Source organism: Amphiura filiformis, chromosome 18 (genome assembly GCF_039555335.1).
Source record: "Amphiura filiformis chromosome 18, Afil_fr2py, whole genome shotgun sequence".
Classification (NCBI taxonomy): Eukaryota; Metazoa; Echinodermata; class Ophiuroidea; order Amphilepidida; family Amphiuridae; genus Amphiura; species Amphiura filiformis.
The window spans coordinates 51,145,037-51,159,691 of record NC_092645.1 but is presented as its reverse complement, the minus strand read 5'-3'; the positions used below and the strand labels follow the sequence as shown (position 1 = coordinate 51,159,691).

Here is a 14,655-nt window from a genome sequence, read left to right as displayed (position 1 = left end):
ACTGACACATACAGCCTGTCTCAAAAAAATGTGTGCAAGTGAAAAGCGCCCTCTTTGGCAATTAGAAAATACCGTTGTGACATGATGCTTACATCAGCGTAAAGGGCGCAGTCTTAGCTCTCAAATGCCGTTTGTTCTGTTCAATTTGCTTGTTTTAATCTCGAGATATGTTTAGTTTGGAAAGTGTTTCTTTATATGATCAACGGAATTACTGCAGGGCTTGTTAATAAACCTTAGAAAGCCTATTTAAGGTTGGTCTTAAACCTTGAATTATAGAAACTTTTGGGCCTCATAACTGCTAAATTGTTGGTCTAAAGTATTTGAAAGTATACAAATTTAGAATGGCAAAGACTTTTTTTTTTACTTTACATTACATTACCTTACCTTACATTACATTACATTATACCTTTAATGCATTTATTTAGTGTACGTATTCCCTACGGGCAACATAGCGTTGCATTACATTGCACTGTATTGCATTGCATTGCATTGCATTGCATTGCATTGCATTGCATTGCATTGCATTGCATTGCATTACTTACATTACATAACATTACATTACACTACATTGCATTGCATTGCATTGCATTGCATTACATTACATTATACCTTACATTAATGCATATTTTACTGAGCGTATTATATAACCGATTCTGACAAAAAATGCACTTTTTACCAAATACGAATTTCACATTAGGCCAAAAAATTAAAAGGTTTGTCTCAAAGCTCACGAGTGGTTTGAAAACAAATGCGAAATGAGATTTTTTTTTCATTCCTGACTTGGTATTTTAATGGTATATTTGAGAAAAAAAAAGGCTGATTTTCGCCGAATTCTTCTGGAATAACTAAAAACAAAATTGAAATAAAAAAATTTCCGCATTGCTTTTTTTTTCAAATCGCACGATTTTGCAAATGCGCGCGAAAGTTTTTAAACAAACCTTTTTTTTTGGCCTTATCATTTCTTGAAAAATAGTTATCCCCTCTTTGTTCTGGGAAAATGGAATCATCTAGAGCAGTGCGACTTGAAGTAAACAGAAAATTGTAAAATTTATCCTGCAACTATTTTTACAACCTGTTTAGGCTTTTGTTGTTTGCAACTTACAACTAACAGATGTGGAATTTACATTATGTAAACACTGAATGATGGTTGCAAACATATTACCAAATTTGTCGGAACACTTCTTATGGAACCCCTTGTATAACAACATGGTAGCGATATAAATTAGCATTAAGTTCAGCTAATATCCGTGAATTTTCTACTACATGACCTTTGAAATTTAAGGCCAAATCTCTACAGCTACATAATGTAATACATGTGAAACAATTTATCCTGATGCTACCCCGATACTACTATCGGAACCTATTATAGACATTTCATACACTCTTAGATAGCGAGAACCAATCAGAGCAAGCGTTAGAAAAATCCAAACCATGCATTGATTGTGTCTAATTGCACTCCGCGTACTACGCGCAGTGCTTTCGCACGCGTTCGCGTCTCGTAGGCTTGATTCATTTTTCGGGCGGGTTGATGCATTTATATTTTGTTCTATTTTCCAATATTTTAAGTGATAATTTTGTTATAAAATATCAAATGTTTTTTCTTCTCGTGTATGAAATAAGTTTCGGGGCTCGTGCATTAGACGCATCAACACCAGCGCGCGTGCATTATTTTGTCTAATTTCTCTTCCAACAAGTAATAAATATAATATTGTATATAGACACTATCCCGCTGCTGGTATCTGATGCCACAGGCTGTATCATAATGATTGGTACCCATCAGTTTCCAGTGATTATGAACTAGACTTCCACATCAAAATGCAGCATAAGGTTTACCTATTTTGTTAATTAATGTCATAAACAGTCATTATAGCAATAAATCATGACAATTTCAAGAGAACGCAATAATGCCTTTGGACGAAATAGGATCAAAACTGGTTGGTCCCAATCAATTTGCTACAGCTTGTAATCCCAAAACCAAAAAATAGTTTGCTATGCATATAGTTTCATTGGAGTATCGTTATCGTGTTGTTTCTTTGTTTCTACTGCCTGTGATTGGTTATCATTCTTTGATTCTCGCTTCTTATCTGCATACCATCGCCAAAGAGCACCGCACTTCTGTACCACGTAAGCTAATACTTCTGAAACTGTTATAACGCTGCCTCCTAAAAATAACCCAAGATTTCCTCCAATATCACCTGTACAATATTATTGGGAACAAGATTACAAAATCAGGATTAGAAACACGGGCAAATATAGGTCTAAATTGCTAATGACATGCGCGTTTTCATTGTTCTAGGAATATCATAACAAAATACCACTACTGTTATAACATAACTTTATTTCATGCGAATTATTAATGTATATTATGTCTTCAGTTCAGTTTTAGGAAGAACAATTTTAAGCCGATAACAAGGTAAAGTGAAAGAAACCCCACTGGCTATTTTGGCCGTTTAACTTGTTTAACGTAGAACTCTATGGGGGCTTTATTGAACTGACCAACACAATGTGATTGATTCCATTTAGGTTTAAGTTGGGACATGTGTAAACATTACAAATATACCAGCAAATGCGGTTTGAAAAACATTAGCCAATGTTATATTTATATTATAAGATTCGTTTTAAAAACAAAAAGTATTTGGAAAGTAAATTTATACTTCTACGCTACTCAAATTTGGTACACTCACCGGAGCGCTTTCACGGGGTCAACCGGCGTCTTTAGCGGATGTTATTGCTCTGAAGATTGTTGTTGCTAGTGATGTAGTACTAGGACACCTCCGATGACGTCACAGATGTTAATGACGTCAAACTTGAAGATGTTGTGCCGCCCCCTTGGTTCCGGGGGGTTAGAGGTTGTCCCAGACAGGGTCGATGTCCAACCCTTTGTCACGGTTCAGTCTGGGTCTTTTTGTTCTGATATGCATTGCTGCGCAGATCTCTTGTCTCCCCAAAGGACAAAACTGAACAAGAAAAGCAATCTGGTGCCGTGTACAGCATCCCTTGCAAAGACTGTGACTCCCTATATATTGGTGAGTCTGGACGCAAGCTCGAAAAGAGGCTAACAGAACATAAATCTAAAGCGGCCAGTTCCAAGTCAGCGATCAAGGAACACGTCGACAAGAGCAAAGGACACCAGCTTGACTGGGAGAACGTAAAAGTGTTAGAAAGGGAGTCCAAGGACTGCCCTCGCAGGCTCTTGGAAGCAATCCATATCAGAACAAAAAGACCCAGACTGAACCGTGACAAAGGGATGGACATCGACCCTGTCTGGGACAACCTCCTGACCCCCCGGAACCAAGGGGGCGGCACAACATCTTCAAGTTTGACGTCATCAACATCTGTGACGTCATCGGAAGTGTCCTAGTACTACATCACTAGCAACAACAATCTTCAGAGCAATAACATCCGCTGAAGACGCCGGTTGACCCGGTGAAAGCGCTCCGGTGAGTGTACCAAATTTGAGTAGCGTAGAAGTATAAATTTGCTTTCTATTTACGTTTACCGCTACGTATGAATATACATCATTATAAATAGTATTTGAAATATGAATATTTGATAGAAATTAATTAATGTGCAATAAATGCATACTTATCAAGCCTGCAACGGTCACTGCTTTGTTCTCTGTATAGGACTCGAAATTCATCTCTTTATAGTAAATGTCTACTATAACGTTGTTCATTCTGAAAGAGAAGAGAATGGGAAAGACAGATTTAACTTTTTATTACATAAGACTAGGTCTGCACTATTCACCGTAGAAGGAGTACCGTAACAGGATTGATTAACATAGCAATTGGTTTCCACTATTTTGAATGTATTGCCCTGCACTAGACGTCACGCCGTTCCTCTGTATTGCTCATACATTATCAAAGACCTGGAATGTAATACTATAGAATTTTTCATATCATGCTGATCACTCACACCTGCATACATACATACGTGATGAGTGCATCCCGCTTATAGTGCAGGGCAATATATTTAAAAAAATAGTGTAAACCCATTGCTATGGTAATTAATCCTGTTACATCACCATTTCTACGGCGAATTACCCTTTGGATGATTAGTGCAATAACCTTGCCCTAAGTGCACAAGACGATAGTACCGCCGCGCCGGGGCTCGAATTCGCAATCATCCTATTGCCAGGTAGAGCCTGTACCGCTGCGCCACCGTTTCCCCGTACGCTACAGAATTTTAGGGCTGCTGCAGAATTTTTATGCATTATGTCTTCGATATTTAATCAATTCCCATAATATATATCCAATAAGTTTTAACATTTAACGAATGTTTGATGACGTAAAATCTTCATATTTCCACCAGTTATTCGACATAACATATAATTGATTTTCCGTCGACACACATTCGTTAGAAGATAAAATTAATTAAAATATATTAAATAACGAATACTTAACAACTATTCTATGTAAATATTATTCAGAGTCTATATGGCCCTTTATGGTAGAATACTCAATACTCACGCACGGCCGCTCCATTAAGGCAACGTGATGGATTGTGGGTAAAAAAAGGCGACGCCATTAGAGGCCAGAAGGATTCAGGCTAATAAGGCAACGTGAAGGATTGTGGGTAAAAAAGGCGCCGCCATTAAAGGCCAGAAGGATTTAGGCTAATAAGGCAACGTGAAGGATTGTGGGTAAGTAAGGCGCCGCTATTAGAGGCCAGAAGGATTCAGGCTAATAAGGCAACGTGAAGGATTGTAGGTAAAAAAGGCGCCGCCATTAGAGGCCAGAAGGATTCAGGCTACCTTTATGCTGCATAATTACCGAGTGTATTCCGCACTTCGATTGAACCAATCTGTCTCTTTTGCAACGCTCAGATTAGGCACAGCTCCATAGGATATCCAGGTCGAATACTCGGTGTAATTGCATGAAACTGGACACGAGCACGTCCCCAAAGAACCGGCTTTGAACTTGTCTGTAAATGATAATAATTATCATCATTAATTAACTCAAAATGGAAATGAAAATGCGTAAGGAAGGTGAAGGACTATGCGTATAAACTATATCGTTCTTTTTTAAATGATGCTGGTCTACAACATTTCTATTGTCAATGATTTTGTTCCTTTTGTTAAAACGCCATTTCTTGTATTTAGATTAGCAAACCTCAACGCTTCTTTATTCATTTTTGTTATGTAACACCCTTTAATTATTGATATTCATATAATGTTATTCACAAGATATTACTCGCTTGAGGATCTCCCGCCTCAGAAGGGGTGCCGGCCGCGTAATTTTTTTCTGCAACCATAATGTGACGCAAAATTCTATTAAATCCTTACCCTAACCCTAACCCTAACACTAACCCTAACCCCCTAACTTACCCTAACCCTAACCCTAACACTAACCGTAACCCTAACCCTAACACTAACCCTAACCCTCACCGTAACCCTCACCCTCACCCTAGCCCTAACCCTCTCCTATGTGTTCCTATGGGTTATACAATTTTTGCGTCCCGTTATGGTTGCCGAAAAAAAAATTAAACGTGCCGACCTGCCGGGAGGAACGCCATTCTCTATCACCAGGAAACCCCAGTTACGCATCTGATCTTTTTCCCTAGCGACAAGGAACTCCGTCCAGCAGGAAAGTCGAATTCGTAAACCTTGCTATATACGCCAGAGGTCGCGCGCCAATATTGGCTATAATGGACATATTTGTGACCAGCTACAACGAAATGGGTATAAAGTCACAAGTTGGTAGTGTCGAGACATACTGGCTGCTGAGTTGATGTACTTTGTTTGCCGGGCATCTATACAAGCCAGTAGTATATCCTTCGCGGATAGCCCATTGTGCCCCCCATTCACAAAGGATACACAGACATACTTTTGAAATTACCAACTTGCTACTATACGCTCATTTCGTGGTTACAGGTTATATGAGCTTGCTGATTAATTAACGAAGCAACAAAATCTGAATGTGGCTTTAAGGACACTTACCAATTACACCCTTAACACAGTCTGTCATTTCCAATGGGGTACAAACTTCGGCATTACCTGGATAGCTGTTGTAATAAAGTTCGTGTAAATGATATAAATAGTATGGATAATAGGTTCTTGGTATTCATTTCAACATGTTCAAACAAAGGTGAGGACTTTCTTTTTGTGTTGTGTTAGTATACTACGCTGAATAGTTATGTATGGAAACTGCCGAAAAATACACACAGGGGTCACTAAAAGAGTAAGTTGAACAGAGGGAGAATATATAGATTTATTTGTGGAATAGGGTTTTGAATGAATACCAAAACATAGCTTAAGTAATCATGATTAAAATAATCTTACACCAAAACGGTCGGTAAGATAAATCCACTAACCTATAAGGTCTACAGTGACATTCGTTGAGTATATGGGTCAGCCTGCACTCAGTAAAGCACCCGCTTATTGTGTACTTATTGTAGAATTGTAGTTTTTTACTTCGGTCACATTTGCCCCATGGAGGCTCCAAGTTAAAGAACTAAAATATAAACACATTGTATATATATAATTGAAGACTGTAGTTTGTTTGTTTGTTTGTTTGAACGATCGCTCCGCGTGTGGATGAAGGACAAAATAGAAAAAAAACCGAGTTTTGAGAAAACTGGACTGAACGTTTTGAAATGTATCTGCAGATCACTAGTTTAGACTAAAACTTGCAGAAATGACGTGATACCATGCACTATTCTTCTTTTTACCATTTTTACAGCTATAAATTTATAATAACACTTATATGTGACACCAGTATATACTTCCAACAAGCTCTTATTTCCAACTGTAAGTATTTTATAGTTACTCTTCGAATGCTCACTGGCTCTAGATATTTTGAGAAAATATCTCAAAACTTGAACTTAAAATCCTATGGTTAGCATTCATAGCATTAAGGCGTGTCTTCTATACATGTACATACCTCTTCTTTCCTTATCGCCATGAATGCATAATATCCCGGCGGCACAGCTGACCCTAGTGAGTCCATAAGGGGTGGATCTGCCTGATCATGGACAAGAATCTTGAGGCCTGCCTGCATGTGACCACTCATTGACATTTTCTCCGTATATTCTTCCTGCAAAGATGAAAACCGGTTCAGTTATAATTTTTCTAGACACAGTTCTTTAACCCCAATATACCTGTACAGTCATAGAATGACCTTTAGATGTGATGGGTACTAAAACTCGTACTTTATCAGTTAAGGTCATATTGGCAGCTCTCAGTGTTGAATGGGGTGAATGAACTGTGCCATCTACAACGAGACCATATAAAGATGCTCATCAGTATACACTACAAGATTCACATTTGTGTCACCTGCCTAGATACACCATCGCCAATGTACCTGACTTGTACATAAGATGATAAGAGTACCTACACAGTATCACTGCTGCTACTGAACAGGACCCACCAGCAGTGGTGTACTGCATTGGTACTACACTGGTATTGCACTGATACTCCCCTAGTATTGCACAGTACCAGTCAATTACCTTGGCGATGCGACGGTATATATGTGCAAGCGGTTAGCGGTACGAAATTGTACGAAATTTGGCGACGATTTTTGTCATTAGTTCGCCTTAAAGGTAACACAATACTGAAAAACATTTTGTGATAGAAAAAAAAATAGAAATCTTTAAGGTTGAGCGTTGCTGTAAATAAAAAAAAATACGTTGCTCTTAACATGTATTGCGTTACAATAAAAGCACCTTCATGAAGTAATATGTATCTTTAATAAGTCCAGCATTATCTGTAACCACTCACCCGACATTGCCCTTATGAACTCTCACTCTTCTGGGCGAATTAACAAATAATTATATGTGACCTGTTACCACGAAATGAGCGTTAAGTCGCAAGTTGGTAGTTTCGAAACGACCTGGCTACTACGTTGGTGTTCTTTGTTTCTCACGCACCTGTTCAAGCAAGAAGTATGTCTGTATGTCCTTTGTGAATGGTGGCACAATGGGCCATTCACGAAGGACATACTATTGGCTTGTACAGGTGCGCGGCAAACAAAGAGCATCAATTCAGTCAACCAAGGTGTCTAGACACTACCAACTTGCAACTTTATACTCATTTCGTTGTAGTAGGTCACATATGATAAACCATTCCTACCTGTTGGATGTCTATAACCAATTTCAAGCCATTTTCAGAGCCAGGATGATCGTTTGTTAAGATGGGCAATTCGTTGCCATGGTTGTCTTTTCCACTATTGAACGTCCAACAGTTCCCATATGACGTAAATATATGAGTGAAATTCTATCATGAAGAGAAATGTAAATTAAGTATCTTAATTAGAATATGTTATAAACAAAGTCTTTATGAGTTCAATAATCGTATTAAAGCCACAATGTACGATCTTTTTTAACAAATCTGCCACCGACCACATCCCAATAGAAAATCATGTCATTAACTGGCTGAACTGGGTGGAGTCAAAGCTACTTGAGAAAGATGGAAACCAGCAAACAAGACTCATTAGAGAAGCAATTTGGATTAGAAGGTGGGGGGGGGGGGGGGACAAAACAGTCGATCTGGACATCGGTAGCTACTCTATTGATCACGTATAGACGAATCCAATTTCACGCATTCCTGCTCCTCAATGGCAGCCATTAGCCGCGACGGGTACCCAACTATCCCACTTAAAATGTGGGATGATGCGGACTTGAAGTAGGTATTATAAACTGCACTCTATCACCCGTGTAACACGTAGACAAAAGAATGATGACAGTTTACAACACAAAAGAATCTAACATCGAATTTTAAGCGGGTTTAATCCACCCAATTGGGTACTCACAACACCTGTTTGGTGCATGCGGGTACTCAAATATGGCCGACCAAATTGGATTCGTCTATACGAGTATTCCCGCAGGGAAAAGTGGATCCAAATGGTCTTTGTGAAGAAGCCATCAGCCAAGATGCGAAAGTCTAAAACAGTGAGTAATTTTGGAAATGGAAAATAACAGAGCAATCCTCATCAACGTATGCAATATAGACAAGGCTATACAAAAAAATAAGGTACACATTTGTCCAAATAATGAAATAAGGCAAACGCAACGGGGCGGTGGGGGTTTGTATAAAGTTTTTTATGATAAAAATACACGGCGATTTGGTTCCAACATTTAATCACCGGTAATATTTACACCAATCAAGTATTCTAGCACAGATGAAACTATGACAAATAATCACAAAAGGTATGATAGCATACCCCACTAAAGAGTGGGGTTTTCACTCTTTTTTGAAAACGGCTACAATATTTATATCATTTTTCACCCTGATGTGCCATTGACGTTAACGCGTTACGCAGCTATTTCGCTCTCGTATCTATGTGACGTCTTTAAGCGCGTTCGTGTGTACGCCAGCGCTTTGAGCGACGAAATCTAGCGATTGGAGGCTGCCAATGAAATGCGCACTGACGTCACTGCCACATCACGGTGAAAAATCTTATACATGATATGTACTTGAAATTTCAAGGATGGGCGAGATAGTGTTGTGAACAAATTTCTATCCTGTCATCTGGGACGTGTGGGTTCGAATCCTGGAGAAAATTGTCAAGGTCTTACCTCCTTATGACAGTCTCTGCCACGCCATTTACACTCCAGTAACGTCTTGTCATCCAAGACAAAGCCAGTGCGTTTCACAAACTCCGGGTAATTGAATGTTTGGTTAGGAGAGGACATGTAGTCTTGGTAGTCAAATGTTTCCTCATCAAACATGGGGAACATGGCGCTATCCATGGTATTGTGATTATACATGTAGTATTCCGCAAAGGTTGCATAGCGAACCATTGGCATGTCTTTGTCTTGCAACTGTGATGCTCGATACCTGGGAAAATATAGTTGAAACTGGATGAGTTTAGTTCATATTGAGTGTACTTGTATAAAATGCAATTATACTGATTTTCACATCTGATTTTTTCAATGACCGTACTCTTTCTGTTTGCTAGTTCCCGATATTAAATTAAATATTAAATTTTCAGAACTTTCCGGTTCAAAATCTTCTTTAAAAAATCTTCTTTAAAAAGATCTTAAAACGAAGTATCAAAAAGTATAGTTTGACTTATTAACAAAGTGCTATAAATTTGCAGGTCAAAGGTCAACCACTATAATGATTCTATGTAACCTAGACACTATGCACCATTATACTAAAATGCAGTAAACCTTTGACGAGCGCGTATTCTAAGGATACATCGCGTATTTACTGCGTTGCACGCACTTGTCTCTGATTGGCTGCTAAGGCGATATGTTGTTGCTGAGTGGAAATTTATGAATGAACTGTGCGCCGTACGCGTTGTTAGCGCCGAATTTGCAACATCACGGAAGTCGCGCTCGTCAAAGGTTTGCTGCATTTGAGTATAGGCTCCATATCGATGCAAAACTATACTTTTTAGTTCATTATGTCAAGCTAAACTCCTCAACAAAAGTTTGGAAAGTTTTTTCATGCATCATGTTCATATCGTGTTGCATATCAATGGATAGCTACTTTATTCCCAATTACAATGACACCACATTTTGAAACAAAAGTCCTTTTTACGGCTGTGTACACGTCTTGTGAATGTAGTGGGGTCTCAAACAGAATATGTTAAAACTACGGAACCCTAATATTTCCAACACTTAACATCCTAAATGACACGTAATCAAGAAGAAATTTGCTTTTAACAAACATTACGCGCGGATTTTGTTTTATTGACGTCGTACCACCCTACACTAGTACAAGTTATTAGCTTTGATTAGATTTCAACGATTTGCATATTTGCGTGTGGCATGGTCCATAAAAACTTCGAAATATTATGTAAGTACACTACCGTTACGTGATTATATATTTTTGAAAACGATTATTTATCCTTTTTCAAAAATGTCTTGATAAAATGATCAATTTGTAGAAAATTTTATAAACATGTCTTGACAATATGAGAATTCAATGTATTTTGGTATCTGAAAGGTAGCCAATTGGCTACCTTTTGTCTTGCTCCCAAAAAGTAGCCAATTGGACAGACAATTGGTTACTTTCAAATATCAAAAAGGTAGCCAATTGGCTACCTTTTCAGATGTAAGAAAAAAGGTAGCCAATTGGCTACCTTTCAGATATGAAAAAATCAGCCAATTGGCTGCCTTTTGTCTTGCTCCCAAAAAGTAGCCAATTGGACAGACAATTGGTTACTTTCAAATATCAAAAAGGTAGCCAATTGGCTACCTTTTCAGATGTAAGGCAAAAGGCAGCGAATTGGCTACCTTTCAGACATCAAAATAATTAAAATCACACATTTGTCAAGACATGTTTGGTAAATTCTCAGTTAATAAAATGACAGATTTGTAAAGACATTTTGGTAGATTTTACCTAAATTTGCAATATTTTGTCAAGACATTTTTGAAAAAGGGAAAATAATCGTTTTCAAAAATATATTTAAAAAAATGCATTTGGGAAGACCTGGGTTGACTCTACTAGAGTCCCAAACCAGAGTTGAGTTCCTCTCAACTATTTGATTTTCGGCCGAAAATACGATGGACACCGCCTATGACTAGAATCGATTTTGTGCTAAAGTCTTGTTTTAAACTTTGGTGCATAGAAAATCTCTGGTACAACACAGAAGTTTTAAAATGTCAGACACCACCAACGTCCAGAATTGGTTTGGTGATAAAACCGTGTTTTAAACTTTAACCTCATAGACTAGTTCTGGTACAATTCACAATCTGTCAGAAATGACTTGTTAAAATAGTTCTATAGGAGCCAAAGGGAGTATTTTTCTATAGTCCGACGCTGCTTTAATTCGATTGTTCTTTTGGCCAAAGGTTCCCTAGCCAGGATTTTGGAAAAAGATTCTCTAATCCGACACAAATAAAAACAGAGTTTCTTTATTCCGACGGTTCTTTATTCCGAAGGTCCTTTAGTCCAAATTTAACGCTTAAAATTCATCATCCCTGGAACTTGTGTTTGTACTCTACGCTTACATGTTGAATTCATTATTTTGCCGTTTTATTCTGTATATTAATTGCTGCTATAAACATAGGAATCAACTTAACCATATCAATCTTCTTGAAATGTTGAGTGGCAATGACTAAGTGACAATGCTCATGCAATAATCATGTGAAATGAGGTCCGTGCAATACTACGCCGCAATTGCCGTGCGGTGCGGCGTAGTATGAACGGACCTTATATCTAGTACAATTCACAATCTGTCAGAAATGACTTGTTAAAATAGTTCTATAGGAGCCAAATGGAGTATTTTTCTGTAGTCCCACGCTGCTGTAATTCGATTGTTCTTTAGTCCGAAGGTTCTCCAGTCCGATTTTGTTTTTTAAAAAGGTTTTCTAATCCGACACAAATGAAAATAAAGGTTCTTATTTATTGCTGTTATAAACATAAAAATCAACTTAACCATATCAATCTTCTTAAAATGTTGAGTGGCAATGACTAAGTGACAATGCTCATGCAATAATCATGTGAAATGAGGTCCGTGCAATACTACGCCGCAATTGCCGTGCGGTGCGGTGCGTTGCCGATATATTGATTACTTATGCCACAACTCAACGCAACTCGTCGCATTTCCAAGTTAAAATGTATTTAACTTTATTGCGATATCACATTTGCAGTACGATGCAGTGCGTCAACGCACCGCACCGCAAAGCAATTGCGGCGTAGTATGAATGGACCTTTAGACGATCTTTAGCTTGTTTTCTTTGTTGAAAGGAATTCAACCATGTTACACAGTGGTTCATATGAAATTAACAACTCTGCATGCGACGCTGGGACCCTCGCGATATAAAAATACACCCGGACGTGTGGGTGTTTCGTACGTACTTTGTTATGAACCACAGTGTAACATCATTGTTTTAACTTTTAATATTAGGTAAGTCGTGAAAATGAGGAAGTCGTAGCCATATTACAATTTACCATATGTCTTCCACGGTTGTTTGATGTGATCATTTATTAAATTTTATAACAAAACATCATATAATGTTCAATTCTAGATCTGGACAATACCGACAACTATCAGCCTAATATGTACATATATATCTCCAGCTCTTTTTAACATAGATTTTTGTTTCTTTTCCAACTTATTCATCATATTCTGGTTTGTTTTGTGTGCAGATTGAGGGCGCTATTTACATATATTTTAAATTTCCTGTAGCCAAATAATATAAGTTATTCCTAACAGTTCATGATTAAAATTTTTTGAAAATTTCCTTGTTGTTTGTAACACTTTTTCTGATGATTTAATGCGATTATACCAGTGCCATCCCCTTTGTAAAGATGAAAACATGATTTAGAATAAATAGCGCCATCAGTGTTTACCTTTTCTTAAAAATGACGTAGTTTTACATGCTATCAAACTATTTACTATTTCTTTCCCTTTTACCACCTCAAGCGAATTGGAAAAGGGTTTTATTAACTTCTTTTATTACATTTTCTGGGAAGTTTAATATGTATAGTCTGTCTCGTCTCTGTTTTAGGCTATGGCGCGATTCGAATCTGCCACTGCAAAATCTAATAATTATGGTGTTACTCTCAACTTGAGACGAGACAGACTAGAGATATGTAAGTTGCGAGTAGAGCAAACTCATCCGCATACGTTGATATACGTACTTAACTTTAACAACAATTCTGAAGGGGAAATTTTATGCCTTTTATTGTCTTATTTTACAGGCCTAAACTTCAATAGATAATATAAATAATAGTGCTGAAAGTGGATAGCCTTGACGTACATCTTCTCTAAAGGAAATAATATTATACGAAACCATTTTGAACAATGCAACTTTCTCTTCATTTTCTATCTTTTATTCTTTTTTTTCACACTTCTTTCAATATCTATGCATTGCTTTTAATTATGAAATTAAAATTTCTAAACTCTTCTTCTTTCTTTAACTTCCTCGTTATATGTCTTGTCTTTCTCTCTTTCAGTTTTCTTTTATTCTGTATTATTTACCTCTTTCTTTGAACTTATTTGTATCTTTCTTACTTGTTTCCCTTGTTTCTGCCATTTCTTTTCTTTCTCTCTTGTCCTAATTATTGGTTTTGTATCGTATCTTTATTCTCAGTGTATTTTCTCCTTTTCTCCGAAACTTTTTTCCTTGTCTCTATACATTGCTACATTAATCTCCTCTAATTTGAGTGCGTATTATAACAGTTACATTTTCTTGTTATCATAAATACCAAAATAAAAATACATATAACAAAGCCAAAAACAAGTTTGTTTAAACATAGAACTACGAAGGGATGGGGTGTACCAAACCCCAAAGTTTTTTCATCCGTCATAAAACAAATGCGCGTCTTTACGCCCGAACGACTTAAGCTAATTGCGCTTGTTATAGTGATACAATTTTTACCCCAGCAACTTACCCGTGGTAGAAACGACCATCAAAACTGTATAAAGGGGGTTTGGTGATGCCCAACATAGGTTTCTACAGTAAAAACCATGATTTTCATTTCACTCTTGTAAAATTATTCCAAGAGACTTGACTTTTTACTTGTTAGTTAGTTTGAAATATGCATTTCCTTTCATATTTAGGAGAACATTTGGTGAAAATTGCAAGTTCGTAGAAATTTTAACCGAAACTCAATTTTGCCTATACTTTTGTATGTAGCCAGAATTTCCCAATTTTGTAAGGGTGCGCTCTCATTATGACGTCATAGTGACATTATGTGGCGAATGTACTTATTTTGGTATCACTGGATAGAGGAGACCCAAAGCTATACATTAGTACCAA

At 37.4% G+C, this 14,655-nt stretch overlaps 1 protein-coding gene across 1 annotated transcript; it reads right to left on the bottom strand.

Moving 5' to 3' along the window:
- Positions 1-1,989: 1,989 nt before the first annotated feature.
- On the bottom strand, positions 1,990-14,343 carry LOC140139211 (acid-sensing ion channel 1B-like). The gene is made up of 9 exons (XM_072160992.1): positions 14,288-14,343; positions 9,514-9,775; positions 8,069-8,212; positions 6,882-7,034; positions 6,313-6,452; positions 5,939-6,003; positions 4,773-4,923; positions 3,586-3,677; positions 1,990-2,195 (listed from the first exon to the last, which is right to left on the bottom strand). The coding sequence occupies exons 1-9, from the start codon at positions 14,341-14,343 to the stop codon at positions 1,990-1,992; spliced, it is 1,269 nt and encodes a 422-aa protein (XP_072017093.1).
- Between the last annotated feature and the right edge of the window lie 312 nt (positions 14,344-14,655).